Source organism: Fonsecaea monophora (assembly GCF_001642475.1).
Source record: "Fonsecaea monophora strain CBS 269.37 chromosome Unknown Scaff5, whole genome shotgun sequence".
NCBI classification, from domain to species: domain Eukaryota; kingdom Fungi; phylum Ascomycota; class Eurotiomycetes; order Chaetothyriales; family Herpotrichiellaceae; genus Fonsecaea; species Fonsecaea monophora.
This window is the reverse complement of record NW_019173936.1, coordinates 668,782-695,685: the sequence shown is the minus strand read 5'-3', so window position 1 is coordinate 695,685 and position 26,904 is coordinate 668,782. Positions and strand designations below refer to the sequence as shown.

The window sequence follows — 26,904 nt, the reverse complement described above, 5'->3', positions numbered from 1 at the left end:
AAGCTCTTGGCCGTTTAAAGAGGCCTTCTCGAGCTCTCAGTTCTGTGACTCTAGCATCAAATAACATTCTAGGATATCCTCAAGGTTGTTAGTAACTTGTTCGACTTCTCGAACAACCAGTCTTTGATCATGCTGTCTTCTTGATCATCTACAGGCTCTTGTCTCGACAAATGCCACAACAGATGATGCTAAGATTCTACACCACGTGAACCACAGAACTCCAACACCGGATCTCAGAAATAGTCGAGTCACCATGAGCTACCACGAGTCCACACCCAATCTTGCTCATCCAGGTATGGATCGAGGTCGTGATCGTGTCGCACAAACATATGCAGCCAGTGATGACGCCTCCATCGCCCATTCTTCGCTGGATGCCGGGGACGATCGATACACGCCCATTAATGTTGACGGAATTGATGGCTATGAGGAACCAAATTTCAAACCTTTTGTCCTTGGTACGGGGTTCTTGACAGTCGCTGCACTTTGGTTCTTCCTTTGCCTTGCTGCTGTCACTGGTTTGGTCGTGGTTGGGCGCAAACAACCGCGTTGGCTCCGCTTCCAATCACAAACGAGCTATAACCTCTGGATCTATCTTCCCAATGTCATTGCCTCGGTGACGGTCCTGGCATTCAGATCCATTGTGCAGCAGTACTATCGCATCATGCCATATGTCAAAATGGCCAATGTGAGCACGGACCATCAGCCAGAAGGCCACAACCTTCTTCATACTTCCGATGAGCTCAGCACTCTTCCTGGATTCATTCCTGGACCAGGCCGGTTGTTGTATATGTTTCATCGGAAGGAATACTTGGCCTTCACTCTTTCGATATCACTCACCGCGAATGCGCTTCTGGCCCCTTTCAAGTCCAGTTTCCTTCAACCTGTGGAAGATATCCAAGGATGGCAGGTTACTGTTTCCGTGGTATCCGGTGCTTTTGTGGCTTCAATCTACCTTGTTCTGTTTGCCTCGGTAGTGTGTCTAATTGTATACTTGAAGCGCCACAAGACTGGTCTTCGATGGAGCCCTTGCTCCATTGCATCACAGCTCTCTTTGGTTCAAGGGTCGAATATATTTCCCGCATTTACTGGCCTTGAGCTTACGCGGGCCAGAATAGAAGTCATCCGAGTCCTTGAGAAATGGCCCTCAAAATATGGCACGCTGCGACTCGGATACTGGAGACAACGGCATACTGGTTTGATCGTTCACGGTATCAGATTTTTCCGCAACGAAGGAACGTTGGCCGGCGGACATTCTCGAGTGGCCATGGCTCATGGTGGTCTGCAAGTTCATGAAAATGAACCAGCAGAATCTCAACCTGAAATGGATTCTGAGGGTGATCCACGAACGTATGGTGAAGAGGAAAGTTTTCCTATGCGTTCGTTACGAACAGTCCTGGCTGCACAGACTCGTTATACCCCGCTGGAACCCTATGGTGCTACCGTGCCGTCAGCCGACCACGGTACTGCCCCAGAACCCCTTTCCGTTCTTGGAGCCACCACGCAGCAGTCACACTCCGCAGTTATGGAGACTGAGGTATCTGCTGTGGGGTACAACAGGATTCGAGTGCAGAGCCCCGTGGCGCCACTGGAAGATGGAGACGAGCTCGAATCACATGTCGCCCCTCCTCCGGATGGCTCTGTTCAAGGTAAATCCCTGTGTGGTTTCCTGCTATTGAAACTCATGCCTAACCAATGCCCTAGATGTAAACGACTTGTTTGATCAAGAGAAGAATCAAGAGTTCTCTTCGAAATACAGACGACCTCGGGTTGGTAACTTCTACCTGACCGACGTTTACATCCTGCCAGTCTTCCTAATAGGTATAACATTATTTATCTGTTCTATTGTCTATTGGACCAAGGGGAGCGTTTCCCAACCGATTGCGTTTCGACCCAAACTGTGCCGGCTTTCGGACGACCTTCGACGGCAAAATGCAGTCTTGTGCATTTTTGAGCGAGGTTTGGTGTTCAACGTCCTCCCCGTCTTTCTCTTCGGTCTCTTCTCACCGACATTCATAGTCTCCGACCAATATCACCGCACAATGCGACCGATTCAAAACATGGCCGCCTCAGTGCAAGGAACTTCGGCCCAACAATCTGTTCTTCTTGACTATCTCTCAACCGACCCCGTTTCTACTATCGCCAACGCACTAGTGGCCCGCAATTTTCGGATCGCATGGGGTGTTATCCTTGCTACCGGGAGCACCTTCACCCACGTTATCATTGGACGCGTCTTTGTCTATGGTGAGGTTGGGAACGACGCATTGATGGTCAATATCAAACTTTCGAACTTCTACGGCGCGTTCGCGGTCCTGGTTCTCTACTGCATTGCTATCTGGGTGGCAAGGCCCTACGGCAGAATCAGAACGTGCTGGCCGATTTTCACATTTATTGACTTTGTGTCTCTTTGCTACCAGAGTCCCATACTTCGATGCCCAGAATTCTGGGTCCAGCGATCGGACGACCAGGAGGAACATCTAAAGGCGCAAGTGACGTTGGCGAAGCGGAGGTATTTCTTTGCCGGCTATCTTGGCCATGACGACGAGCTTCATCTTGGTATCACGACGGGATACCTTCCATCATGGCGTGAGAGACCGGATGATGATATCGATTGCTTGCAAGCGACAGCGACTGTGGCAAGCAAGGCTCTAAACGCGGGATTCTACGACGTTGCGTCTAGAGAAGCCTTACAGGCTCTCCTTCCCACTATATCGGGCCCGTTAAAATGGCGGCCAGCGGGCATCTATACCGGATACAACTCCTGGAAGATCAACTTTCGACGGCTTTTCCACGCGTGTGGAAATATCCTGTCAATTCCAACCGGAAAGGCACGCAGAAGGAGTCACTCTACGTCTCGACTCGATCGCAAACGGCAACGGCGGGATACTGAATCTGGCCAACGTTCCACGCAGAGGTTATCCGAACAGACGACTTCAGGCATTGAGCTTGTGAGGCCTGTGCACCGAAGGGGGACAGGCACTGTGTCTTTCTAGTTTATCTGATGGTCACTTCGTCTTATCGAGTCGTTGAATACCCAAAGGCGGATATCGACAACCTCAGAAGGTGGTTCCATCTTACAAGGTACTAGCAAGTATACCTCTTCGCCCCCATATCGACCTGCAACCTTTGCAGACATCCTCTTTTAATTCCCTATATGAAATTGCCACAATGTGCCTAGTCGGCTGTCCAATGTTTTCTGACGTTCCTCGCGGGTGGTTGCGTTTGACCTAGAACAACGCGTGTTTGGTGAAAGGGTGACTCAATGCTTCACTTACATGCACACAATTTGTAGTTTGTGTGTAACTAAGCGGTGCATCGACGCGTATACGTTGTTCCTGCCTTGTGCCATTTCTCTTCTTCTTCTTCTTCTTCTTCTTCTTCTTCTTCTTCTTCTTCTTCTTCTTCTTCCTTCTTCTGCCACCCGTCATTCAGACGTGAATTTCTACCAACAGGCAAAGGCATATCTCTGTCAACTATTTCTCGTACTAAGTGTTGCGTCGTGTTTCTCCCATTGAAAACTTGACACTCACAGACACAACATCAAAGCTCCATAATGGGCTCTTGCTGTTCGTGCCCGGCAGACGATAACGACAGCCCACCGAGCGCCTCGAAACCCATTACCTCCTCTAATCCAACCGCAACCGCATTGTCGACCACACCGAAGCGCAGCGCCTTGCCCGAATCGACAGCTTGCACGAACCCACCAACGCAGTTTAAGAAGACCGATACGGTTCCTAAACCTATTGCTTCCAGCTCGCTCCATGCACCGCGATCCGTCGACGACTTGCGCGACAAGACCAGATACCACGGCACAGACTCCAGAACAACATCTCAAGCCCTCCAGCCCCGTCAAACGTTCCCTACCCCGCCAGCCCATCCTACGCAACACGTACACATACCTCATTTTCATATACCTCATGCTCACCAACCTCATCAAGCCGTGGGGCACCTTTCGGACAGTCCCCATGCCATCACGGTACGCGAGGCTGTGGATAAACGGTAACGTGGATTGCGCTGACGAAGAATAGGGCACCATGGTTCAAACTTACATCATTGTACGCGAAGCTGTCGGAAAGGGTTGAACTGTTCCACGCTGACGAAGAATAGGCCACCACGGCTCACAATTCCATCATGGTACGAGCAGCTGTTGAAAAAGAGGTAAACTGTTTCGCACTGACGAAAATTAGGCCACCATTATCCACACCTCCATCATGGTACAAGCATTTCCTGAACCGGGTACAGTGTGTCGTACTGACAAAGGAAAAATAGGCCATTATGGACACTTTGGAGGGTGCTAGCGAAATACTCTGACCCGAGACTTAAACGCTCACATTCAGGTTTTGGGCGGCTGAAAGAGTGGGAGAGGAGACGATACAAACTGAGCTTGGTGGATGGCAGGCCAATGCTATTGTATTGTCAACTTCTGCAATAGACAACAAAATTGAAATACACTTTGACGGACTTGCCGATCTGAAAAAGCAGGCAAAACAACGGCAGCAGAGAAGTGCTTCGACGGCACTTTATCAAGTCATAGCGACACCCTCCCTTGGTGCTGGATCTAGCAAGCCGAAAGAAAAATGGACGTTGCTGTAGGACTCCGAGTGGGTTGGTGCACATAATCCAAGATGCAGCGGGAATATCCAGTCCCGAAAACAGACGCATTTCCCTGACACCTGATTCATCGCCTCTGGAAGATCATTGGAAACCTGTACGGTGACTAAAGAACCTCGTGCATAAACGACTGGTTCCTTAGAGCATCTCTTAGTCGTGACCGACTACGGATTGATGGCGCCGAGCTGCATTTGAGTTGATTTAGTCACGGTTTGCGTGGTCAGGGAATCAATGACTTGGCTCCATCATCAAGCGTCGAGCTACGGTGTGTAAGGCCTTACTGCAGAGACTCTGGGGAAAATCCGGGGATTGCCGCCGCCGGTGCGTTGTTCCATATTATGGCTGATATAGGGAATGAATGAACAACCACCCAAGCCGTCAAAATCAATATATGAAAGACAATATTTGGTGACTCTAACTCCGGCCCCTCACACGACTTGTTACCTTTCGAGCGAGTGATATTGGCTGGAGACTCACTACCATGGCTGGACCGAGCATTCCGCCATTCATTCTATACGGATTGGCTTTGACCGTCGTGGTCTTTGCCGCCCTCAAATTATGCCGAGTGGGAATGAGGCCCAAAGACTTTCCCCCAGGTAAGTACCATTCATTTCTCTGGTTTTGTGTCAGGCGTCGTATATATACAGCTGCCATGGCCATGTATTTGGTGCCATGCTGACGGTTATTACCCAAGGTCCTCGTACGGTGCCAATTCTGGGGAATCTGCACCAGTTCCCACTCAAGGACATGCACTTACAGTTCCAAAAGTGGACGCAGGAATGTATGTAACCTGTCCTCTCTCATGCACACCGACACCAGGCCGAACAGACTGCACAGAGACCGACTTTCATTGACAAGGGGCTGACGTGGCTGCGTGACTAGATGGGCCTCTCGTGGGACTTCAACTGGGAACCCAGCGTATCATCCTCCTCGGCTCAGCAAGCGCGGTGCATGATCTGTTAGAAAAGAGGAGTGCGAACAATTCAACTCGAATGGACATTTTGTTTCGCGAATATGGAAATGATCTAAACATATTCTTTCGACCGTACGTCCCAGGAATCCCATGCATGGCCCCTCAAATACCAAATGAAAACCATGAGCTCACTTGTGTCCCACTGGTGTGATACAGATATGATGATGTATGGAAAAGGCAACGAAAAGTCTACCACGTGCGTCTGAATTCTAAGTTGGCCAACAACTATCTTCCATATCAGGTAGGGTGACAGCCCCATGGGTGCTTCTCAACGTCTATCGGGATCGACCGGATTGAGTTGAGAAGGACCAAAGTGCCGTGTGCTAGCTATACTGACAAGTCAAAGTACTTCGAGACGGCTCAGCTGCTCCACGACTTGCTCGAGACGCCGGATGACTTTCGACACCACTTTGAACGATTTACGATCAGCATCGGGGCGACAATTGCATACGGCAAGCGATTCCCGTCGGCTGACATCCGGGAAGTCAAAATCTTGACAGAGGTGAGTATGCTCACGAGGGAATAGGCAACATACGAGATGTTTCTAACATGGAGATCTTGCAGTGGTTTCGCCGGGCAGTCATCGCAGGAGCTTCCCTTCAGTTGGCCGACTGGTGGCCGGTCCTCCGACCCATCATCCGAGCCGTGCCTTATCGGATCAACCCACTAAAGAGATATCTAGGAGAGTTGGAGAGAATGGAGGTGGGGCTGTGGAAGACCCTCGTCGATGAAACCAGGGATCACATCCAGAAAGGACGTTATTATCCAAGTAAGCACGCACAAATCTGCGCAGTTCCAATCAGTTTTCCATCGTCTGCTGGTTGCGTTGCGAACGCCCTGTTCTTGCTCTTACTGGCTTGCTGACGATGGTGGTCCCCTTGCCGAATCTTCCAGGCCTGTGTCGTGACATGATACTGTCCAACGAGAAAGGCAAGGACCAATTGAGCGAACGTGAACTGTGGTATAACTCCGGTCATGCCTGGGCCGCCGCAACGTGTGTATAACATTCTTGTCCTGACCCACTTCTCTGTTTGGTAGCCATCACCTACTGACAGCACCTATCTCAGAGATACGCAATCAAACACCCTCTTGGGCTTTGTCAAGGTATGCGGGAACCACCCGCGGACCGGCAGACGTCGATCTGATGCCTACCTCTGTGTTAGCGCTGACCCTTCCAACAGGCAATGGTGCTGTTTCCCGAAGTCCAGAGTCGAGCGCGGAGCGAGATTGACTCGGTAGTGGGTGCCACACGACTACCTGAATGGACCGACCGTGGAAACATGCCATATCTAAGACGATGTGTGGAGGAGACACTACGCTGTGAGTATTACTCTGAATGCACGAGACACAGGGAGTCGACGCTTTCGGCTGCCCAGTGTGCACATAACTTGGTCTGACAGACGAGCAGGGCAGCCCACGACACTCACGGGCGGGCCGATGCCTCATGCATCGATGAAAGATGATGTCTACATGGGTTATTCGATCCCTGCCGGAACAGGACTGATGAACTGTGTAAGTGTGAGCAGTTAAGCGGCAACACGTTGCGTTGGAGAGAGAATGATTCTTGGGGAGAAATAATCTGACGATGCTCTCTGGCCAGGTTTGGACTATCAACAACGACCCGACAAGATACGACAACCCACGCGACTTCAACCCCGAGCGGTTCCCGGAAGAGGAGTCTGGCATGGACGCCTATTCCATCACCCAGAACTACGAAAAGAGGCCACACCTCACCTTCGGCGCTGGACGAAGGGTCTGCCCGGGCTCCCATGTCGCGGACCGCACACTATTCATAACCATGGCCCGGCTGCTCTGGGCATTTGAATTCCACCACAAGCTCGACGCGCAAGGGGTGCCAATCCTGGTTGAGAGAGATGCGCTTACCGAGGGATTGGTGGTTGGACCTGCTCCGTTCCAGTAAGTACAACACACTCTCTACCTCAGTACATCAGAGCCCCCAATCAGATCTCGAGGTTGGAGTCGGCACAAATATAAAACATGGGCTAATCAGATTCGGAAAAATACTCAGATGCACCATCAAACCTCGGAGCGAGGACAAGGTCGATATTATCCGAAAGCTATACCAAGACACTGCGAAAGAGCTTGATCAATGGGGGAACTACACCGAGGAGTTCTTTAAAGAAAATTGGACAGCTGCGGACCTCAAGTAGTCGCACAAGGAGTTGGCTCGACTGTATATCGTAGAAGATTATAGGGCCACAATTCGAATGGGCCAGAAGTGCTCTCTTGGAAGGGGAGATATGGCAAACTCACCTGGGTGTGTACGGTCTTTCCGGCGCTAGTAGACTCGTCTTCATCTCCGCGAAGGCAGATCGGACGGGAAGAATAACAAGTCACGAGGGAACCAAGAAACGTCATATGATGGCACACGAGTTGGCAGAGTCCACGGATTGGACAGGAATGATTCAGGGTAGCCATGAATATGGGGGTTAATCTAGATACTCAGCGATTTGATCGTGACCAAGATAGCATAAGTTCGTCAGGCAGACCAAGATTGATTGCGGCGTTTCTGCCTGTTATTCCATTGCTAATAAGATTGTTGGTCATCGAATACTCGGTATGTTTCCACCACAATCACGTGGGTTAGCGAGCAAAGATGAAGGCCTCTCTCACCAGAATAAAAACAAAGGGAGAGAGCTGCCTTGGAAGACGGTAACCCTGACCGACTCGTACATGCACCGCTTAGAAAAATGTCGGGGATCACAGAATTGATTGATCGGGCTACGAACCAGCAGGACGGTGACTTCGTGACGGGTTCGATCATTGGTACCGCCGTTGGGAGGGGAGGTGAGCATTTCCCCGGGCCATATGGTTGTCATATACGCCTACTCCTTGAAATGGAAGTGCTCCGGACGCTGAGAATCTACCTGATGTTGCAAAGGAAGAATCCTGTATCAACATGTCAGCGGGGTGGGTTCGGCGCCCGACCAGCCCCTGACAGGCGATCATCTCTTCTGGCTGGCTTCGCAGTCCAAGTTGATGTGCGCGGTCGCGGCGATGCAGACCGTGGAGAGAGGCCTCATTGGACTCGACGACGATGTTGCGCCTCATGTACCCGAACTGGCTGCTCTGGAGGTCCTGGATGGCGGCGAGGATGACAAGGGAGTCCCCACGACCAAGCCTCGGCAGAACAAAATCACCCTGAGGTTGGTTTCTCGAACAAACCCCCAATGGTATTCATGTCGTCTTTGCCAATCCAGTCCAAACTGATTCGCGCCCCGAGTGGTGGAGGGGTTCAGATTGCTCTTATCCCATCAAAGTGGTCTCGGCTACGACATTATGCCATTTTCCCTGGCCAAATGGACCAAGGCAACCGGCTTGAAATACACGACTCTGGACAACACGGGGGTAAATTTCTCCACAGCCCGTTGGACTACGGGATGGGTTGTGTACAGGAGAAGGAGAAGCTGACGGAATGAGAGGACAGATCCCCATGAAGACAGTGCCCCTGGCCTTTGAGCCGGGAACAAGCTGGACCTACGGAGCTGGGATTGACTGGGCCGCTGAGGTGGTATGTCTCAACCAGAAACCGGTAACAGGGTGGGTGGTCACGGCTTCGAGATTGCTGACTGCGAGTGTCACGGTGACAGGTCGCGAGACTCAACAAGACCACGCTCGAGGACTACTACCGCAAAAACATCTGGGAGCCATTGGGCATGACGCACACGACCTTCCACCCGCTGAAGTTCCCCCCCAACGAGATCGTCCAAGGCTTCGAACGACAAGAGACCGGCCAGGCCATTGCCAAAGACATTCCCGTCCCCAAAGAAAGTCCCGTGGAGATGGGCGGCCACGGAGTCTGGGGCAGCGCGAATGACTACATCAAAATGCTGTCGGCGCTACTGGATGGCGGAGGGCCCATCCTGTCCTCCAAGAGCGTCGACGAGATGTTCTCTCCCCAGATGCTGCACCCACAGGCCTTGGATGACATGGTCAAGGGACCCTACAAGCCTGTCCTTGGTCCCTCGATCCCGCCGGACGCGAAGATCGACCACGGCCTGTCCGGGCTGATCAACCTCGAGGCCTTTCCCGGTCGTCGAGCTGCCGGTACTTTGCAGTGGTCGGGCGCGCCGAATTTGATCTGGGTACGAGTTCTCCAGCCCCTTTATTCTTGTCCCCATCCCTTGCCATGTTCTATCAATCAATCTGTTTACTAACAATGCCGATCCTGCTTTTGACACAGTGGATCGACCGGAAAACAGGGATTGCGGCGACGGCGTTCCTCCAAATCATGCCGCCTGGTGATGCCATTGCGGGAAAATTCAACGTCAATTTCGAGGAGCAGGTCTACAAGGCTTTTGGAAAGGGGGGTTGAGACCTTGACCATCACCAGACGGGATGCTGATGCTGGACCAACGCTCTATAGATGAATTATCCAAATGAGAATAGTGACTTCTCATCACCGATGCTTGAACCAATAAAGAGGCCTCGAATTCCTCGTGTGAAGTGATTCTCTGATCACCGGAACCATCGTGAGCGAGCGCTTTGACGTGTCCAAGTGTATACCCAGGATGTCACCAAGGGTCAACTAGACCCATTACACAAAGTAACAGATAGAGGACTGACAGGTTTCTCTGACGAACAAAGCCCGTATTTTCTTTAGTCATGGAACCTCTCCAACAATGACAAACAAACTCACACAGTTTTCGGTCAGATACACACGCGGCAGCGAGGATCATGGCAATGCAGGTTCTAGAGTGTTGATTGGAGGATGTTCAAAGTCATCGAACGATTACATATATACCGCTCCCTCGCCCCAGACCCCGCTTTATGTGACATGTACTTCGGCACAGTGGCGAGCTGTGCCTTCACATGTAAAGCCTTAGTGGATCTATTGTCGGTTAAGTGTGGGCCCATTCGACGACGGTGCAGAGAGGGGAAACACATAACAAGTAGTTCTACCTATGGAAGAGGGTATATGTACATTGCATAGCAAGCAGCAGTGGCGCAGGGTGGAAATATATATCTGTTGTACCTACTGAGGGTCCATTTCACTAGGCGCAGAGTTATAAGTTACCTTCCCCTGTCAAGTACCAAACACCAAACCGCACCGGAACACACATATACACGTACACACACTCTCTCACACCCAGGGGCACGAAGTGGAGGGAAAAGATGTACGCCTTCAAGAAACAGATGAAGGGCGGGCCAGGGTTCTTCGACAACGTAGACCCCTTGGATTTCGCAACCCGACCGGTCGACAAGCCGCGGCCCATGAAGGTGATTGTGATCGGGGCAGGCATGTCGGGCATCATCGCCGGCATCTTCTTCCCACGGGCCATCGAGAACCTGACCTTGACCATCTACGAGAAGAACGCCGACCTAGGGGGCACGTGGTTCGAGAACAACTACCCGGGCATCGCGTGCGACATTCCCTCGCACGCCTACAGTTTCACCTTCGAACACAATCCAGAGTGGAGCAGCTACTATGCCCCCGGCGCCGAGATCGAGGCTTACCTCAAGCGCGTGGCCACCAAGTACGACGCGCTGAAATACATGAAGTTCAAGAAAGAGGTGGTGAGCGCCGAGTGGAACGACCAGGAGGGCAAATGGTACGTGAGGCTCAAGGATGCAGAGACAGGACAGGTAAGTATGCGGGTGACACTGCATATCTGCAAAATTTCTAACCCAGCCTTGTTTTCTTCTCTCTTTCACTCTTTCTCTTTTTCTTCTTCACAGGAACCGGGGGCATTTCTGACCTTCCAAAAACCCGTGACGTGTAGGAGTTTGTGGATACAGCCGACGTGGTTTGCTCTGCGGTCGGCATCCTGAACCAATGGAAGTGGCCGGCCATCGCAGGACTACAAGACTTCAAGGGCGACATGTTCCATTCCGCCCATTATGACCCCAGCTACGATCTCACCGGCAAAAGGGTGGCGTTGATCGGAGGGGGTTCCAGCGGCATCCAGATCCTCCCTAAGATCCAGCCCAAAGCGGCCCACGTCGATCACTACATGAAAGGCAAGACGTGGATTCCACCAGCTGGGATTGGCGGCGAAGGCCTCATGGAAAGAAATGGTGACCGTAGGTTACCCACGTCGACAATATCCCCCTTTTCGCTTTTTCTTAAAGGCTTCAATATGCCGGAACGTCTTGAGCACTGACAAATATATACTTGCTTCCTCACAGCAATAACGCCCGCTGCGGATCTCGAGCGGTTCAAGAAGAACCCAGAGGAGTACATCGAGTACCGGAAACAGATTGAGAATATCCTTCATCGACCCGTCGAGGCCCTCTACCAAAACACCGAGGGGATGCAGGTCCTCTGGGACTTTTGCAAGGAGCACATGAAGACCAAACTGGCCAAGAAACCAGAGATCTACGAGCAGTTGGTCCCCGACTTCCCGCCGGGCTGTCGTCGCTTGACCCCCGGGCCGGGGTACCTCGAGGCGCTGGTCGAGGACAATGTGTCTTTCATTTCAACCCCGATCAAGCAAGTGTATAGTGATGGGATTGAAACTGATGACGGGACCAAGAGGCCCGTCGACACGATAATCTGCGCGACCGGCTTTGACGGTGTCTACAAGGTGCATTTCCCCGTGGTTGGCAAAGGTGGTGCCCAGCTCCGGGACCAATGGGACGACATTCCTGAAGCATACCTGTCCATGGCACCCGAGAACATGCCCAACTACTTCATTTTCTTGGGCCCCAACGGCGGACCAGGGCTGGGGTCCGCGGTGCCGTTCTTGGAAAACGAGGCCAAGTACATGATCAAGTGCATCCAAAAACTCCAGCGAGAGTGGTACAAGAGCATGCTTCCCAAGTACGTCTTCCCCAGAATCCCTTGTATCTTCTTTTTTTCTTGTCATTTCTAGAGACCAAGACCTGTGCTAACCTTGAAACCACTCCGCTTTTCCTACGTTCAGGAGAGAGGCCATCAAATCATTCGGCAGATATGCCGATCGGTACTTCAAGCCCACCATCTTCGCGGCCAATGTGAGTAAACTAAAACTGTCCGTGTGTTCGATATTGTGTGACTGCTTTCTGATAGTGCCACAAACCAGTGCCGCGCGTGGTGGAGACACAAGAACAGCCCCGAGGGCCGTCTCTTGGCCATCTGGCCGGGCTCTCAACTGCACGGGAGTTTCGTGTTTGAAAACCCGCGCTGGGAGGACTTTGACTTCGAACTGCGCCCGGAGGTCAAGGGCGAGCTGTTTGAATGGCTCGGCAACGGCCTCTCCCGGCGCCAGATCGAGATGGAGGGCACCACCGAGTATCTCGACTCGTATGTCCCTGTTGAGAATCCGATCGAGATCGCCGAGGAGAAGAGAAGAAAGAAGGAGCAGGAGAAACGCGAACAGGGTGAAAAAGAGAGGTTGAGATTCGAGGAAGAAAATGCCCGCAATCGCGACTTGGAACAGGAGAGGGCCACCACGGCAGTCTTTCTGCAGCAGCAGGTGTCTGCGAATTGAAGAAGCAAGACAGTATTGACTTTGGATCTATTTATAAAGGTCGACACCTTCAGAAGATGATCTCTCCCCATGAGGACGCGCGGAAGGATAGCAGACTGATATCGCGAGGATTATAGAGACGGTGTACATGTCCTCCAGCACATATATTAGCTTATCGACCTCATTTACGTGACAATGTTTCTACTCCGGACAATTCTTCTGTTTATTCATCTGTCCACCTTGATGAGTTACACACTTCATGAGTTACACATGCTATTTTGATGTCCACAGGTGTTTGATAAGTCCCGGCACGTGTATGAATCCGCTGTACAAGTCTCTCCTTTGCCATTGCAGTCATGACTCTGTCCAAACTGACATAAATCAGGGAAAGCCACCGTTGACGGGCAAAACTTGGCCGGTAATGTACGACGCCGCTTCACTCAGCAGGAAGACGATGGCGTCGGCCTGTTCTTCGGGGCGACCCAGTCTTCCGAACGGGATGAGGGCCAATCCGGCCGTGAGGGCCTCTCCCCTCCCTGCACCGTCGGCCAACTGTGCCCTGGCCAGCGGCGTGTCCGTGCCTCCCGGGGCGACCATGTTGACACGCACCCCCTTGTGAGCCCAGTCGTGGCTCCAAGACCGCGTGAGCCCGAGCACGGCGTGCTTGCTGGCCGTGTATGCGGCGAGCGTGGGCCAAGGGCACAAAGACGCGCTGGAGCCCAGGTTCACGATGCTGGCGCGCGTGGTGGCCGGGGCTGGACCGTCTCGGCCCCTGTTGGGCGACTCTTGGTCCACAAGGGCCAGGAGAGCCGTCGTGACGTTCCATGTCCCTGTCACGTTGACACGCATGGTCAGGTCGTAGGTCTCATCGCTCTGCAAGTAGCCGTCGCCGCCGGGACAGACACCGGCGCTGTTCACCAGTCCGTCGATGCGTGGAGAGATTGCCCGGATGGCGTCGTACAGCTTCGTCACGGCGACGCGGGAGCTGACGTCGACGGACCCGTGGAAGTGTACCTGCCCTTGCTGTCGCTGCTGCTGCTGCTGCCACTCCTTGTAGTCGGGTGGAGGGGTGGCGACCAAGTCTACTGCATGGACGATGGCCGAGGCATTGACCAGCTTTCGAACCGTCTCCAGTCCGATGCCAGATCCAGCCCCCGTCACAATGTAAGTCTTGCCAGTCAGCGATTCCATTGGTTTCCCTCCACTGGGAGATGTTGTGTGGGTGATGGTGTCTTTGTTAGGAATGGATCAGAGAAGGCGCGAAAAGGCTGGGATTTTTATCTATATAGTTTTGTGGTTCGACTATACTGATTGGGATCGGAAAGCGAAGAAGCTGGGACCTCCATCATTGGCATACTCGACCGGATTTATCTACATGGTTGTGTGGTTTGACCATACCTATTGGGATCGGAGCAAGAAAAACAGGGCTTTACTAGCCTAGAGAGTCGTATTAACTTGAATCAGGCTATATCTAACTAAGTAATAATTAGTGGATAAGCCGTCCTGGTAGGGAAGGTAAACCAGCCTCGACCATGTGACAGTAATAATGCCTCGTCATATCGAATGATGAACAGCACGGAAGGGAACATTCTCAAAGTAGAACTTGGTCTAATTTCTTCAAGAAGCCATAGTTCAGGCACTCATTCAGACATCTCGTATTGCAGACAAATCTGCGTCCAAGACAGGCTAGCGTGAAGTACCTGCCCATTCTCTGACTGTCCCTATGTTTTGTCAAACAACAAACCCCACGCCGCCTTGCCTTATTTGGCCCTGGCCCAGTTATCCTCATGTATGCAAGTCCTTGTTCCGCTACCCCGGCCTTGGCCTGACTCGAGTCGGATCATTCTCCGGGGTATATGGGGCATTCACCCGGGGGATGTTGACTCGGATACCGACAGAAAAATCAGGAGGGCGGTAGCATTTGTCATGGTTGAACCACATAAAGAATGACAGAGAAATGACAGAGTTCCGATAATGTGCTTGATGTTTGTCCGTTTGCAGACTAGTCAGGACTCGACTCGTCGATAGTTGGGCCAGAATATTGGGTAGAGTCTTGTACGACATATGGATAGATATATTTGCCTGCTGGGCTAGGGATGGAGAGACTATCGAACAATAATTCACCCATTTTACGCTGTATACAACTTGAGCCCACTGACTTTTTGGTCCCGTCATGGCTGATACAATCAGCGAATCTGAGGTACATCATCATCCTGACGATGGTCAACACCACCACCACCATGCTCTCCATCTTGCCAAACCTCGCGATCGACATGATGAGGAATATCAGGAGGACATCAGGATCGCAAACCTCCTAGCCAAGGAGGTGGAGGAGTTGCCACGAGAATACTTCACCAGCATTCCCTTGGTCGGCACCATGGTCTCAATGTCTCTGACCGTGGTCTCGTCGTATTTTGGCTTTGCCGTTCCAGCGTCGGTCCTGACATTCATCAATCTAGACATCGGTGCGTGAACTGCCTTGCTCATTCCCCGTTTGACCCTTCTCTGGATCTGGAGTCTGACACAAAGCCACAGGCCCGAGCAATGACATGAGCCTCTTTTCCATCGTATGGACATTATGCAACGCCATCAGTTTGTTGATCACAGGACGTGTTTCGGATAAGTTTGGAAGACGTAATTTTGTGCTCGGTGCTGGAGCACTCGCGATAATCGGAGGGATCGTGGCCTGCACGGCAAAGAATATGAACACCCTGATCGGGGCGAACGTGTGTCTCTCTTCTTCCCTGTTGTAACATTATTTGCTCTGACATGTCTTTATATCTACAGGTTATCATTGGTCTCGCATCTGGGGTTCATTCTTCGCAGAGCCTCTTTACTGGAGGTAAATAATATCAACCCATTTGCGGCCTTGGCTCTGTTGAAAGATTTGCTGACCGACTCATCGATAGAGCTGTTACCTCACCGATATAAGTTTCTGGCCGTGTTCATGATGCTGATCCCCATGGTCATATCCACCGGATTGGCAGCTTATATCGCTCGTGCGCTTGTCGAGACAAGAAGCTGGCGGTGGATCTACTATATTTACCTTATCTTGGTTGGTGAGTGGAAAGGATTCAGAGGCCAGTGCAGCATAGATCGAGTGGCTGATCGTCTTCTACTCCCACGCCTCTCGATCGCAGGCTGCTCTTGAAGATGCCAGGCGAATACGATCTTCTGACCTCCTCTCGCACAGGCTCCGGTTGGATTATCCAGATCCTGGTCTACCACCCCCCGACCTTTGATCAACTCCACGGTGGTCATCGCTCTCGACGGCGAGAATTCAAGCGCATGGACCATTTTGGTCTCTTTCTGCTCGTTGCGGGCCTCACTCTATTCATCCTCGGAGTTTCCTGGGGCGGCAACCCTCAGCCGTGGACATCAGGGCGCATCCTCGGCCTACTAATTACTGGAGGGGTCACACTCATCATTTTCGTCATATACGAGGTATATACACCGAGCCCCAACCCGATTGTCGACATGACCCTGTTCAAAGATATACGAGGCTACGTTTGTCTGAACATTGTCTCCATGGCCGCGGGAGCCATGTACATCGCCCTGAATGTCATTTGGCCTCAACGTAAGTGGACAACATCTCTGCAATCACACTGGCAAATAAGAGCAAGGTCACTGGCTAACCTCAAGACTTTTCGGGTCTATTTTACAGAGGTCGTCCTGGTCTATGGCTCTGAGAATCGAGACTGGCAGACTTCGGCTTGGATGAGTGTACGACCGCCGCATACCACCCTTTCCATCTCTTTGTTTTGATCTCCGGGAATCGTTCTTTCAAGCTGACCTTCACATAGACAGCAATAGGATGGGGAATCTGGGGTGGAATTATGATTCTATTTCCCTTGGTGTCCGTCATTAAGCATCTGCGCCGCCAGGTCTTGGTACTTCTCATATTCAGCCTCGCCTTTACCGCCGCCCTTTCTCAGGTCAACCGCTCTCAGAAGAGCCAGGCTATTGCGTTCGCATTTCTCACCGCATTCCCGATAGGATGGCTGGAAACAGGTACGACAATCATGGTCCAGCTTGATGCTCAGGACGCAGATGTTGGCATGGTCTATGGTATGTTTGTCTAACCGCGATGCTTGTTCCTCGTCTCCATTAGCCTGACAAAATTCTTGTGCTCAGCTGTGCTCTCCGGTCTACGGTCGATTTCAGGCGCCGTCTTCACGGCCGTCTTCGTGGCGATCCTCAATTCCAAAGCCACCGCCAAGGTCGGTGCATATGTGACTCGCGCCGCTCTTCAGGCCGGTCTCCCCCAGTCCTCGCTCGTGCAACTCTTTCAGGCGATCCAGACTCAGTCCGCCGAAGCACTGGCCAGCGTCCCGGGAATCACCACAGAGATACAAGTTGCTGTCGCTCGTGCTGCCGAGGATGCTTATGCCGACGCATTTGCCTACGTCTACTACGCCGCCCTGGCTGTCGGTGGCGTGGCCGTTCTCGCGGCGCTGTATATGAAGGACTACGACCGCTATATGACAGGTCACACACCTAAGCAGATTTATGGCCGAGGGGGGGTCGGGCCCGAGTTGAGGGTCAACGTGGAAAAGAAGGATATCGGGGAAGATGTGAAGACGCATCACGTCGCATCACATGAAGAGGAAAGTGTGCGCCCATCTGAGTAGGATTCAAGGAGCTGGAGAGTTGCCTTGGATACTGGAATGGGTGGCACAATCTTAGCATATTTGAGGGTACCATGGGGAGGGAGTTTGCTCAACGAGAATCCAGGTCTCTTAGGCTGATCCGTGGCTAGACCTGGCTTGTAAAATGGGAGGGAGGTCATCAGAGGGCCAAGATAGCAGCTCTTGATCCTCTTGATCCCCAATTAGGTTTAGCACTTGCTTGAATCGTGTCAAGACCCATTTCTGACACGATTCTCGCGCCCAGGAACGCCCAATCCGGGTGATTGGCAGATCGAGCAACTCGGCCACTTGAGGGGTAAACCGAGGGAAGACTAGTCGGACGCCGGAACCAGAAATTGATTGTTGATCCACGGGGTCCCCAGATTCTGCCGAAGAAACATCGTGGGGACCTTTTTTTCTGGCCGATTCTCTGTTTGTTTGATTGCTTCCTCGCTTCCACACCATCTTGCCCCCCTCGTCTTGCTTGACTTTACCGATTCTCTTCTTTACTCGAAGCTCGTATATATCTATATCACGATTTGTCTCTGCATTCCAAGCACGTAAGCCATCGTCTAACGAAAAGATGCCGAGGCGAAGAAAAGAAAACCAACCAGTGGAGGTGGAAGCGGCGGCGACATTCGAGGGATGGGATGACATGGATGAAGCCTCCAAAAGGTGGACAGCCCTTTCAACCAGTCAATTAATTCTTGGTCACCATTTCAGCGGTCACGACATGTACTGACCCGAATTATTATTTTTTTTACCATCTGCAGGAGAATTCGGAATCGTCTGTCCCAACGCCACTTTCGGGAGCGCAAGTCTCTGTACATCAAGAGCCTCGAGAAAGCATCCAAGGCGAGCACTCAGACGGAAAGCGCACGGAACAAGGCCCTGTCAAAGGAGCTCGCAGATCTGCGAACGGCCACGTTGAAGATGCGGGCGCAGATTTTGAAGCTGTCATGTTCGCTGCACGCCGTGGGCACCGAGGTTGGCAAGATCCTTCACGTCAAGGGGCTGGAAGACTCGGGCTCTACTCCAGGGCTCCAAGACACCAATCCCATGTCGTCGCCATTGAGTAATCTAGCCTACGAAGAAGAAAGCTCCAGTCCCGGAGGCTTGAACCCTGGCAACCTCTCGGACGAGTATGCAGAGTATCCAGAATTAACCGAGCTGAACCTGCAACCCCACCACACAGAGCATGACAACGAGCGTTTATCTCGGTCTGAAGCTTCCCAGAGAACAGACACAGGGCATGAAACTCGCCCACCAGACGAAACGTCAAACGACAACGTTCCAGTATTGAACCCTTCTCCAAGCTCGGCAGATGACCTGCAGCCCGAAACCGGGACACACCAAGGGGAACAACACCCTTCTCATCACTTTGTCAATCATAACGGAAGTCTTCCCAATGCAACAGTGCAGGCGGCAAGCCCCGAGTGGGGTTTTGGTGACCCTAACAGCCTTGAATTCTACTCACAACCCATGGGACCTATGGGATTCCAAGTCTATGGCACGACCTTTGCCTCACCACGCGCAGCGACAAGGATGACATCTCCTGCCGCTGTTGGCGCCAGTGCCACGGCAAGTTTTGACACTGCTCAGCAGGTTGCCGGCCAGACATTGCATACCCATACCGCTGCACCGGGTCACCCAGACCTCACCGTCCATCAGAGAGCATCGCTGCAGCAAGCAGGACAGCACCAGGAGCATCAGCACCAGCATCAGCAGCATGGTCCTGATCCGCTCCTCCAAAGTGTTCCTGGGCAGACCAACCTCAGCCTTCCTGCTGGCCACTTCCCACCGTGGTTTGGCGGGGATTTATCCCCAAACAATCCTTCCTCTGCGTTTGCGAGACATATGGAGACTCTAGAGCTCCAAGTCCGCTGCCGGATTGATGCTGCCCCAGATGGATCAAGCAGGGAAAAGTAAGAGACTTCTCGATTTTTCCTCTTTTCTCCTCTCCCTTTCCCTCTTCCCTCTCTTTGAGAAGTGCAAGCGCAGTGTTGCTTCCAGAGTCAAGACTAATATCCATCTTCCCAGGCTGATCCGCTCGTGCTCGACTATCATGTCTCTGTTTGTCCAAAATGCCTGGCCGTCGTCCTACTCGGTGTGGTTCAAGTCTCAAGTGCCTCAAATCATTGGACCGATCCTGCTGTGGCGCATCTGTCCCTCGTACGACATGTATAACCTGCTCGGGGCAAACTACAAACCAACCGAGCTACAACTTTCTGTCCCGCATTCGGCCGTGATCGACTGGGTCCCGTATTCGGAGCTGCGAGATAAGATCATCATGTACTACAACCAATCGGTGGTCCTGGACAGACTGCTGTGCGACATGATGAACTCGTACGTGATCGAGGTGCCGGACCTCGCTCAGATCCTGCCCCAGGCTCCACGCGGCCGGGCTTACTTTGGAATATGGAACATCTTCCGCGCCATCGACGTGGCCTTTGAAAACCAAAACAACAACAGCCGCCGCAGCAAGTCAGGCCGGTCGCCCAGTTCGGCGCCTGCCACGGCAGACTATGCTAACCAGTCGGCCGATGAGGGCATGCTCAATGTCGAGGATCCGTGTGGTATATATGCCGAGTTTGCGCTGAGCGAGCACGCTGGCTCGCCACCAGCCGGGGGTGTCTCCGGGAAGGAAGACGATTACGACCATGCCGCCGCCTCCTCATCATCGACCTCAGCTTCGCATTCGGGTGGTGGCAAACCGTTCAACCTCGTCGATATCTTCACGACCCCGGCGTCGGTCCTCAAACTCTCACACGACATCCGTCTCTACGCGAGTCGATCGTGGCGGTTCGACCGCACCCTCTTCGACAAGTACCCCGAGCTCAAGTTTGACGGGTACGAGAATGTCGTGGCCCAAGGTCGCTCGTGCCGCATTCCCACAGCCCCGCCTGATGGGCCAATCGAAATGACGGAGCAGACGATGCAGATATACCAAAAGGCACTGGAGAAGTCGGTATAGCAGGGGCAGAACACTACCGGGCAGTTCTAGAAAAGATTGTTGAACCAACAAACTCGGAGTAGGAGTGCGTCTTAACGCACTGAGCGGCAGGGAAGATGGGTTTTGCACAGAAAGAACTCGATTAGGTACGCAATAAGTAGCGACAGAACGAGGCTCTGATGTCGCAAAACAGTCCGTGCCATGGACCAGAACCGCCTCCATAGGACGATTATTTCACTTCTCTTGGGAGTATAGGCCCAGTATCTGACCCTGTACCTATTCAAAGTGGGCATTTAGGGAGTCTTTCCATGTCCTTGTAAACTTAGTCACAACACAATTCAACTTCTACGGGGATACCTGCAAAGTTGCAACGAAAACTAATGGATTGAACGGCGGCAACGATGACGGTGGCAAGAAACATACCCTGCTGGCTTTTCCAGAATATTGATATCCGCGATTTGCAGTAACGCATTTACATTGTCATAGGCATGTGGATCACGCCATTCATGGTTGTATTTTGTTGCGTAATTTTCCTTTATGGACAATTAGTACGAGGTACTTGACTTACACGAACAATGACACTTCTGGCTGCGGAACATCAACATCAAATACACAGCATCCACCCACCGTGCCACCGTCCCAGGGGTGAAGAAATGTCTTTCTCCACTCCAGGATTCAGAGACCAGTACGATAGACTGATATCCCAAAACAAGTTAGTCACGTACCTTGCTGAGATTAAGCGTGATTGGGCAAGGTTTCTGTGGGGCCAAGTCAAGTAGGTTTTAAACCGATGACAAACGAAAGTGCTGACACATACAAGGTCGAAACCCCTTCCCTGGTGGAAGAGAATCCACAGGGGCTCTGGACTTTCTGGCAGTCACGGCGATGACAATGTATATGTCAATGAAGGCCCACATCTAATCTGGGTCTCGGCTTTTTTTGTTACCTGTCGATTTACTCGCAGGTTTGAAACGTGGTTCTTACGGTACCAGCCCATCGTAGAGGAGGTGATGATCAGGTCTGATCTCCCCCAGGACTTCCAATATTCTCCTTTGTCATTCATATCCTCTGTATGAGGTATGACTAGGTCAATCGGGATCTTCCCACGCAAGAGCCGTCGTCGCGGATACATCCTGTGTCAACCCCGACTTGGTCCATCCTTTATTTCTCATTTGTACAATACCTTGTCTTGACAACAACAGTCTCTCTAGTCTGTGGAGTTTGACTAGAGTTGAGAGATGTTTTGATTTCTACACCAGATATCCAGCAACTCACAAAAATCCCATTTGACTATTTCACTTCACAATTATTTTGAGTTCGTAGGTTTTGTTCTCGATCCTATTGTTTAGAAATCCTGCTATACGACTTCCCAAATGGCGTCAACATCTCTCGCCAACAGAGCCTACATCGTCACCGGCGCCGCATCGGGCATTGGGTTGGCCACGGTACACAAACTCCTGGCCCGCTCGGCGACAGTGCACCTCCTCGACAGCGCAGCGTCGTTCCCCGAGTCAATCGACGCGACAGCGAAGCGAAACACCGCTTCCGGAGCCAAGGTGTTCTCGTATCCATCGGTTGACGTCTCCTCCCGCCCCTCAGTCAGCCAGACGTTTCAGACCATTCTGTCGCGCACGCCACAGATTGACGGCCTGGTCAACTCGGCAGGGATCTGTCCGTCGAGCGGCGGGATCGTCGAGAACGACGAGACCTTTCACAAAACCATCGACGTCAATCTCACGGGCACTTGGAACGTCGGCACCGAGCTCCTGCGCTACATTCTGGCCAAGAAGCCAAAGAATGGAGAGAAGTCTGCCTACCCGTGGAAATGGGTGCCGGGCCACAGCGGCGCCTGTTCGGTCGTCAACATCGGAAGCAGCGCCTCCTACTACGGCTTCCAAACCCTGGGTGCCTACGTGGCCAGCAAGCACGCGGTGCTGGGCCTGACGCGGACCTGGGCATTGGATTTCGCGCCCCACGGTGTGCGCGTCAACCTCGTAGCGCCTGGTGGCGTACGGACGCCGCTCTCTCAGGCGCAATTCGACGACGCAGAGCGAGGCGACATGAGCAGGGAGGTGTATCCGCTGATTCCCCTGAAGAGGTTCGGTGAGCCCGAGGAACTGGCCGACGCCATTGTCTTTTTGCTCAGTGATCAGTCCAGTTACATTACCGGTCAGATTCTCAAGGTGAACGGGGGGTGGCCATAGAGAAAATGAAAGTATTGAATCAGATTATTATGTCGTTCTTCCCCCAAGCATCCTGAGAGTTGGTCATGTGGTCACGTGTTGGTCCGTTCACCGCCCTCACTTCTACACTGTGTAACAGCCATCGGTATCCCTCATCCCAACGCGTCTCCTAATCTCCGCCAGACTGTAGCCAGATTATTTATTGCCCAAATCCCATGGAAACAGGCAACTCCCCATGCCCAGATAAAGACCCTCAACCGCAGTCTTCGTCAAATCCCCACAACTTTGAGTCTCTCCTTCTCGAGCGCTTCAACCAGACGGACAAGAAAATCCGCTTCTTGAGCTACGCGGGCGGAGGAGGCGCCGGCCACGTGTTTGGAGTACGTATTGCTGACAAGCAATATGCCTTGAAGATGGTAAGTTGATGCCATTGAGACTCCCTCTTTTAACCCTACTAAATCTCGCATACAGTTCAAGTTCGACCATCCAGAGCTGAATGTGTCCCGACTCCGGGGAATGAAGCGAAGATACCTCCTCGACCCTTTCTTCATCGAATGCCGCGCAAACGGCTCGCTGATCCAACAAGGCCTCAACGGCCAGATCACTCCATTCTGCTACGGTTGGGTAAAGATCCCAGCGAGAGCAGAAATCCATTTATCTCGGAAGTTTGAAATCCATCCCTTCACGTGGAACAGACCTCCTTCAGCGGCCGACCAAGACATCCCAGGTATTCTGTTTGAGTGGATCGATGGGCACCCACTCTGGCGGATCCGACCAAGTCGAGATATTGCGGATCAAATACGCGCGAAGCTCAAGGCCTTGCATGGTGCCCAAGTCGCCCACGGGGACCTCCGCGCATCGAATATCTTGGTTCAGAGCCTAGAGTCTAAAGCCTACCTCGTCGATTTGAGCGCGTCAATCACACATCCGCACATTCGATTCTCCCTGGAGAAAATACAAGAGAACCAGCGAGACGAAGCGCAGGGCCTGGAAACTGGACTAGCTCTACTTTCCCAGATTCCTGTCAACAAAAGTCTCAGCGTTTCGAACTTGTCTTCTTCAGACGAAGAGTCTCTGGAAAGGCTCTTCGCTGAATCAGAGTATATCAAACATCTCTGGGCCCCGCCGCAACCGACTTGCTGGCAACCCCCAACCGTTGAACCATGTTCTGCTGTCTGTGACTTCTGAGTTGATGGTGCATGAGTATCTTCTAGCTTCTTGCGCCCTATTTTCTTCCTCTTCCTCATCCTGTCATCTTCTATCTTCCTCCTCCCTTCTCTTTCCCCTCCTGCTTTGAAGCAATACGAGATTCTACAACGAGTGAGCCAGTTTTCGACTTGTCTGTGCGTAATGCTAGACCCCCGCTCCCGGCTCGCATGAGAGACCATTTTTTTAAGGCGCTCGTTCTTCTTGGTTACCTAGGCGTAGTCTAGGTGTATCTAAGCGCACCGGAGCTGATGTCAAGCTAAGCCTGATTAGGCATCCTCTTAAGTGAAGGGGCCCATGTTCAAGTCGAAGTTTTATTTCGATCCAGATTTGGTTCCATTATAGCCAAAAATGTACAAGGTTTATTTCCAACAACGCTCGCTCGCTCGATCCCTCACGCTCAAAAGAAACAGAAAGATGTCGAGCTTGTACTGTACAACACTGCTAGTAAATTGCTCCATCCCAATGAAATCAATGCCCTTACCCGCAACCGAGAAAGACGGTTCAACTCTGCTGTCCGGTCTGTGCCAACCGCCTTTTCCTGCCCCGGGCGATCAACGCCTTGTTCGCCCACCGGCCCAGCCAGCGAACCATGACGTCCCTCATCAATAACAAGAACACCACCACCGACACGGGCGTGGCAATGACCCAGAAGAACGCGTCGCTATGCTCCGTCACACCCGGGAAAGTCGCAAAGTTCTGTCCAAAATATCCAGTCAAAAACGTCAGAGGAAGAAAAAAGCATGTCACAATGGTGAGCTGTTTCATAGATTCGTTTTGATATGCCGACACGGTGTTGAAGATCAAGTCGACAAGATTGTCAGCGTTGCGGCGCATCTGGTCGTAGCTATCCTGGATAAGGAGAGCATGGTCCTCTACGTCTCCCAGGTAGGTGACTGTGAGCGGAGAAATCTCGACGCTGCTCACTATTAGGGGAGCGCTGGAGTGTTTGCGGAGGTTATTGCTTTGGGTATGATAAAGCGGAGCCTTGTTCATAGGGTCGTTGTTTTGTTGGTCGAGAGCCGCCGGACTGGCGATACGCGAATGAGTTATCATCGTAGGCTGGGCACTGGTCTTGTGATCCTTCAGCGCACCGATGAGCTGAACTACCGGAGCAATGGCGTTGCGGAGGATCGCAATTTCCGAGGTCAAGATGTACAAGGTGGAAGATTGATGAATGTCCGGGTCGGTGAGAACGTCGAGCTCCAAATCTCCGATTGCGTCTTGATATGCCGTTGTTACGGGGAGAGCCAGGTCGATAATCGCGTCAAGGATGGCTTGACAGAGCATACTGGCATCAGAGCACTGGCGGAGAATTGTGCCAGGAGACTGTAACCGGCGGATGATGGGTGTCTGTACATCGTGCGCAGAGTACTCAAAGAAGGAGATGACAGTGTTGTCGGCGCAAAGAAAAATGGAGACTTGTTCCATGGAGACCCCAATACCCTTATGTCCAAGGACAGCGTGGCGCTCCATGTACTCGATTCGGTCTTGGTTTGGGCCGGCATGGTAGCGTTGCATGGTGCGAATAGTCCTGGGTGCCCATGGCGTTTCCGCTTTGCTCGAGTGTCTAAAACTGTTCGAGGGCTGGATTCCGTCTCCTATGATATCTGGAGATCTAAGAGTCTCTTTCTTCTTTTCCTTCCGCAGGGGCTTTTGCAGATCCTCAATCAAAGACCGGATGGCGCCCTTCCGCTTCCGCTGCCGTTGCCGTCGCTGGCGTTCTGTGATGATCCTTGTCCGAAATTCGGACTCGGCATCGACAGATTCCAAGTCCTCCTTGTCGTCGACTTCCGAATCGTAGTCGAGTTCGTTGTCCTCGATGTTGATGAGCTTCTGCAAGGGAAGGATCATGTAGGTATGGTCACTGTACCAGTCGACCTTTGTGCGATTTTTGGTATTGAACAAATCCTCAATAGCCAACCGGTGAAGATGCTTGTGGTTTCCCAGTACTCGAATCACGTCCCAAGACAGCCCATTGACATTGATCCACCGGACATCAGCCCATTCTGGAGCGCCTTTCTGAAGGAATTCTTCAATGTTGTCATTGTCCAAATCTGTCGTAGAAACCGCCTCGTTGCTGAAATCCACCACCGTAATCTCACACCGTTGGTTCAATCTCTCCATTTGCGCAGCATCGGCAGGTGTTGCGGCACCCAGACTGTACGGAGGAGCAGGGTCGCTGGTGTCTATGCCCGGCTCCTGCCCAGGAGTCCATCCTGTAGTTCTGCCCATTTCGCCTGCGCCGTACAAAACATTGGTCTCTGCTCGACCCCTTCTCCGCAGAGACCTGACCGAGTATTTGGAGACCCCGGTCTCGCTGCGATGAAGGTTCGGCGAATGTGGTGCGCCCTCTCCATCGTGGTGATGGTGTTCCGTGTTATCCCGGATGCGGATATGTTGCGGGTGGTTTTCCACAACCGAGTTCTGAGCCTCCAGGTCGTGCTCGTGACGCCCGCGGTGGCCATGTTCTCGGGAGTGGCGGGCTAAGGAGGTTTCGGATTCACCGACAGACTCGAGGGACGTGCGCTTCGAGGAAACCACGACATGGGCAGGATGGGTCACCATTTTGAGGTACGGGTGGAAAGTTCCCAAGAGCGGGACATTTGGCAGAATACAAGAGAAAGGTTCAGCATCGACACAAGTAGGGAGACGAGGGTGAGATCAAAGGGGTGAAATTGAGCGACAAGGTCATGAAAGCGCAGTGCTGAAGGATCAGCTGAAAAGAAACGCCGCCCCAGAATAAAATTCCCATACCGCGATGGATGGAGAGAGGCGCCGTTAGGTGGAGGGGAACTTGTGGTAACAGGGGACGAGGCCAATGGCACCAATGACATGTCGAACGCGCCCGTATGGTCTAAGCTTTTAGGCGGTGCAGGCTATCCCTCAGGGGCGCATGTGGTTCCAAGTGCTGCAGGTTGCGCCTCCAATGGGCAGATCT

General features: G+C 52.3%; 9 protein-coding genes across 9 annotated transcripts; 7 read left to right on the top strand and 2 right to left on the bottom strand.

Annotated features, from left to right (window-relative positions):
• Positions 1–253: 253 nt before the first annotated feature.
• Positions 254–7,502, top strand: AYO21_01502 (hypothetical protein; the record flags this gene model as incomplete). Its single annotated transcript, XM_022651485.1, has 13 exons — positions 254–1,646; positions 1,702–2,945; positions 3,530–3,973; positions 4,026–4,052; positions 4,105–4,131; positions 4,185–4,211; positions 5,928–6,083; positions 6,146–6,350; positions 6,476–6,575; positions 6,637–6,685; positions 6,763–6,901; positions 6,990–7,093; positions 7,182–7,502. The coding sequence occupies 13 exons, from the start codon at positions 254–256 to the stop codon at positions 7,500–7,502; spliced, it is 4,236 nt and encodes a 1,411-aa protein (XP_022516458.1).
• A 790-nt stretch (positions 7,503–8,292) lies between these two features.
• AYO21_01501 (hypothetical protein) lies at positions 8,293–9,917 on the top strand (the record flags this gene model as incomplete). Its single annotated transcript, XM_022651484.1, has 6 exons — positions 8,293–8,389; positions 8,484–8,748; positions 8,863–8,950; positions 9,030–9,113; positions 9,193–9,687; positions 9,786–9,917. The coding sequence occupies 6 exons, from the start codon at positions 8,293–8,295 to the stop codon at positions 9,915–9,917; spliced, it is 1,161 nt and encodes a 386-aa protein (XP_022516457.1).
• Positions 9,918–10,717: 800 nt separating this feature from the next.
• On the top strand, positions 10,718–13,014 carry AYO21_01500 (hypothetical protein; the record flags this gene model as incomplete). Its single annotated transcript, XM_022651483.1, has 5 exons — positions 10,718–11,188; positions 11,326–11,626; positions 11,732–12,365; positions 12,469–12,538; positions 12,607–13,014. 5 exons carry the CDS (start codon positions 10,718–10,720, stop codon positions 13,012–13,014), a joined length of 1,884 nt encoding a protein of 627 aa, XP_022516456.1.
• Positions 13,015–13,374: 360 nt separating this feature from the next.
• On the bottom strand, positions 13,375–14,184 carry AYO21_01499 (hypothetical protein; the record flags this gene model as incomplete). The annotated part of the gene is made up of 1 exon (XM_022651482.1): positions 13,375–14,184. One exon carries the CDS (start codon positions 14,182–14,184, stop codon positions 13,375–13,377), a length of 810 nt encoding a protein of 269 aa, XP_022516455.1.
• A 982-nt stretch (positions 14,185–15,166) lies between these two features.
• On the top strand, positions 15,167–19,550 carry AYO21_01498 (hypothetical protein; the record flags this gene model as incomplete). Its single annotated transcript, XM_022651481.1, has 8 exons — positions 15,167–15,458; positions 15,529–15,719; positions 15,781–15,835; positions 15,903–16,052; positions 16,154–16,716; positions 16,797–17,061; positions 17,128–17,620; positions 18,395–19,550. 8 exons carry the CDS (start codon positions 15,167–15,169, stop codon positions 19,548–19,550), a joined length of 3,165 nt encoding a protein of 1,054 aa, XP_022516454.1.
• Positions 19,551–19,686: 136 nt separating this feature from the next.
• Positions 19,687–20,595, top strand: AYO21_01497 (hypothetical protein; the record flags this gene model as incomplete). The annotated part of the gene is made up of 1 exon (XM_022651480.1): positions 19,687–20,595. The coding sequence occupies one exon, from the start codon at positions 19,687–19,689 to the stop codon at positions 20,593–20,595; it is 909 nt and encodes a 302-aa protein (XP_022516453.1).
• A 1,352-nt stretch (positions 20,596–21,947) lies between these two features.
• Positions 21,948–22,778, top strand: AYO21_01496 (hypothetical protein; the record flags this gene model as incomplete). The annotated part of the gene is made up of 1 exon (XM_022651479.1): positions 21,948–22,778. One exon carries the CDS (start codon positions 21,948–21,950, stop codon positions 22,776–22,778), a length of 831 nt encoding a protein of 276 aa, XP_022516452.1.
• Positions 22,779–22,972: 194 nt separating this feature from the next.
• AYO21_01495 (hypothetical protein) lies at positions 22,973–23,945 on the top strand (the record flags this gene model as incomplete). The annotated part of the gene is made up of 2 exons (XM_022651478.1): positions 22,973–23,173; positions 23,229–23,945. The coding sequence occupies 2 exons, from the start codon at positions 22,973–22,975 to the stop codon at positions 23,943–23,945; spliced, it is 918 nt and encodes a 305-aa protein (XP_022516451.1).
• Positions 23,946–24,467: 522 nt separating this feature from the next.
• Positions 24,468–26,531, bottom strand: AYO21_01494 (hypothetical protein; the record flags this gene model as incomplete). Its single annotated transcript, XM_022651477.1, has 1 exon — positions 24,468–26,531. The coding sequence occupies one exon, from the start codon at positions 26,529–26,531 to the stop codon at positions 24,468–24,470; it is 2,064 nt and encodes a 687-aa protein (XP_022516450.1).
• Positions 26,532–26,904: the final 373 nt, after the last annotated feature.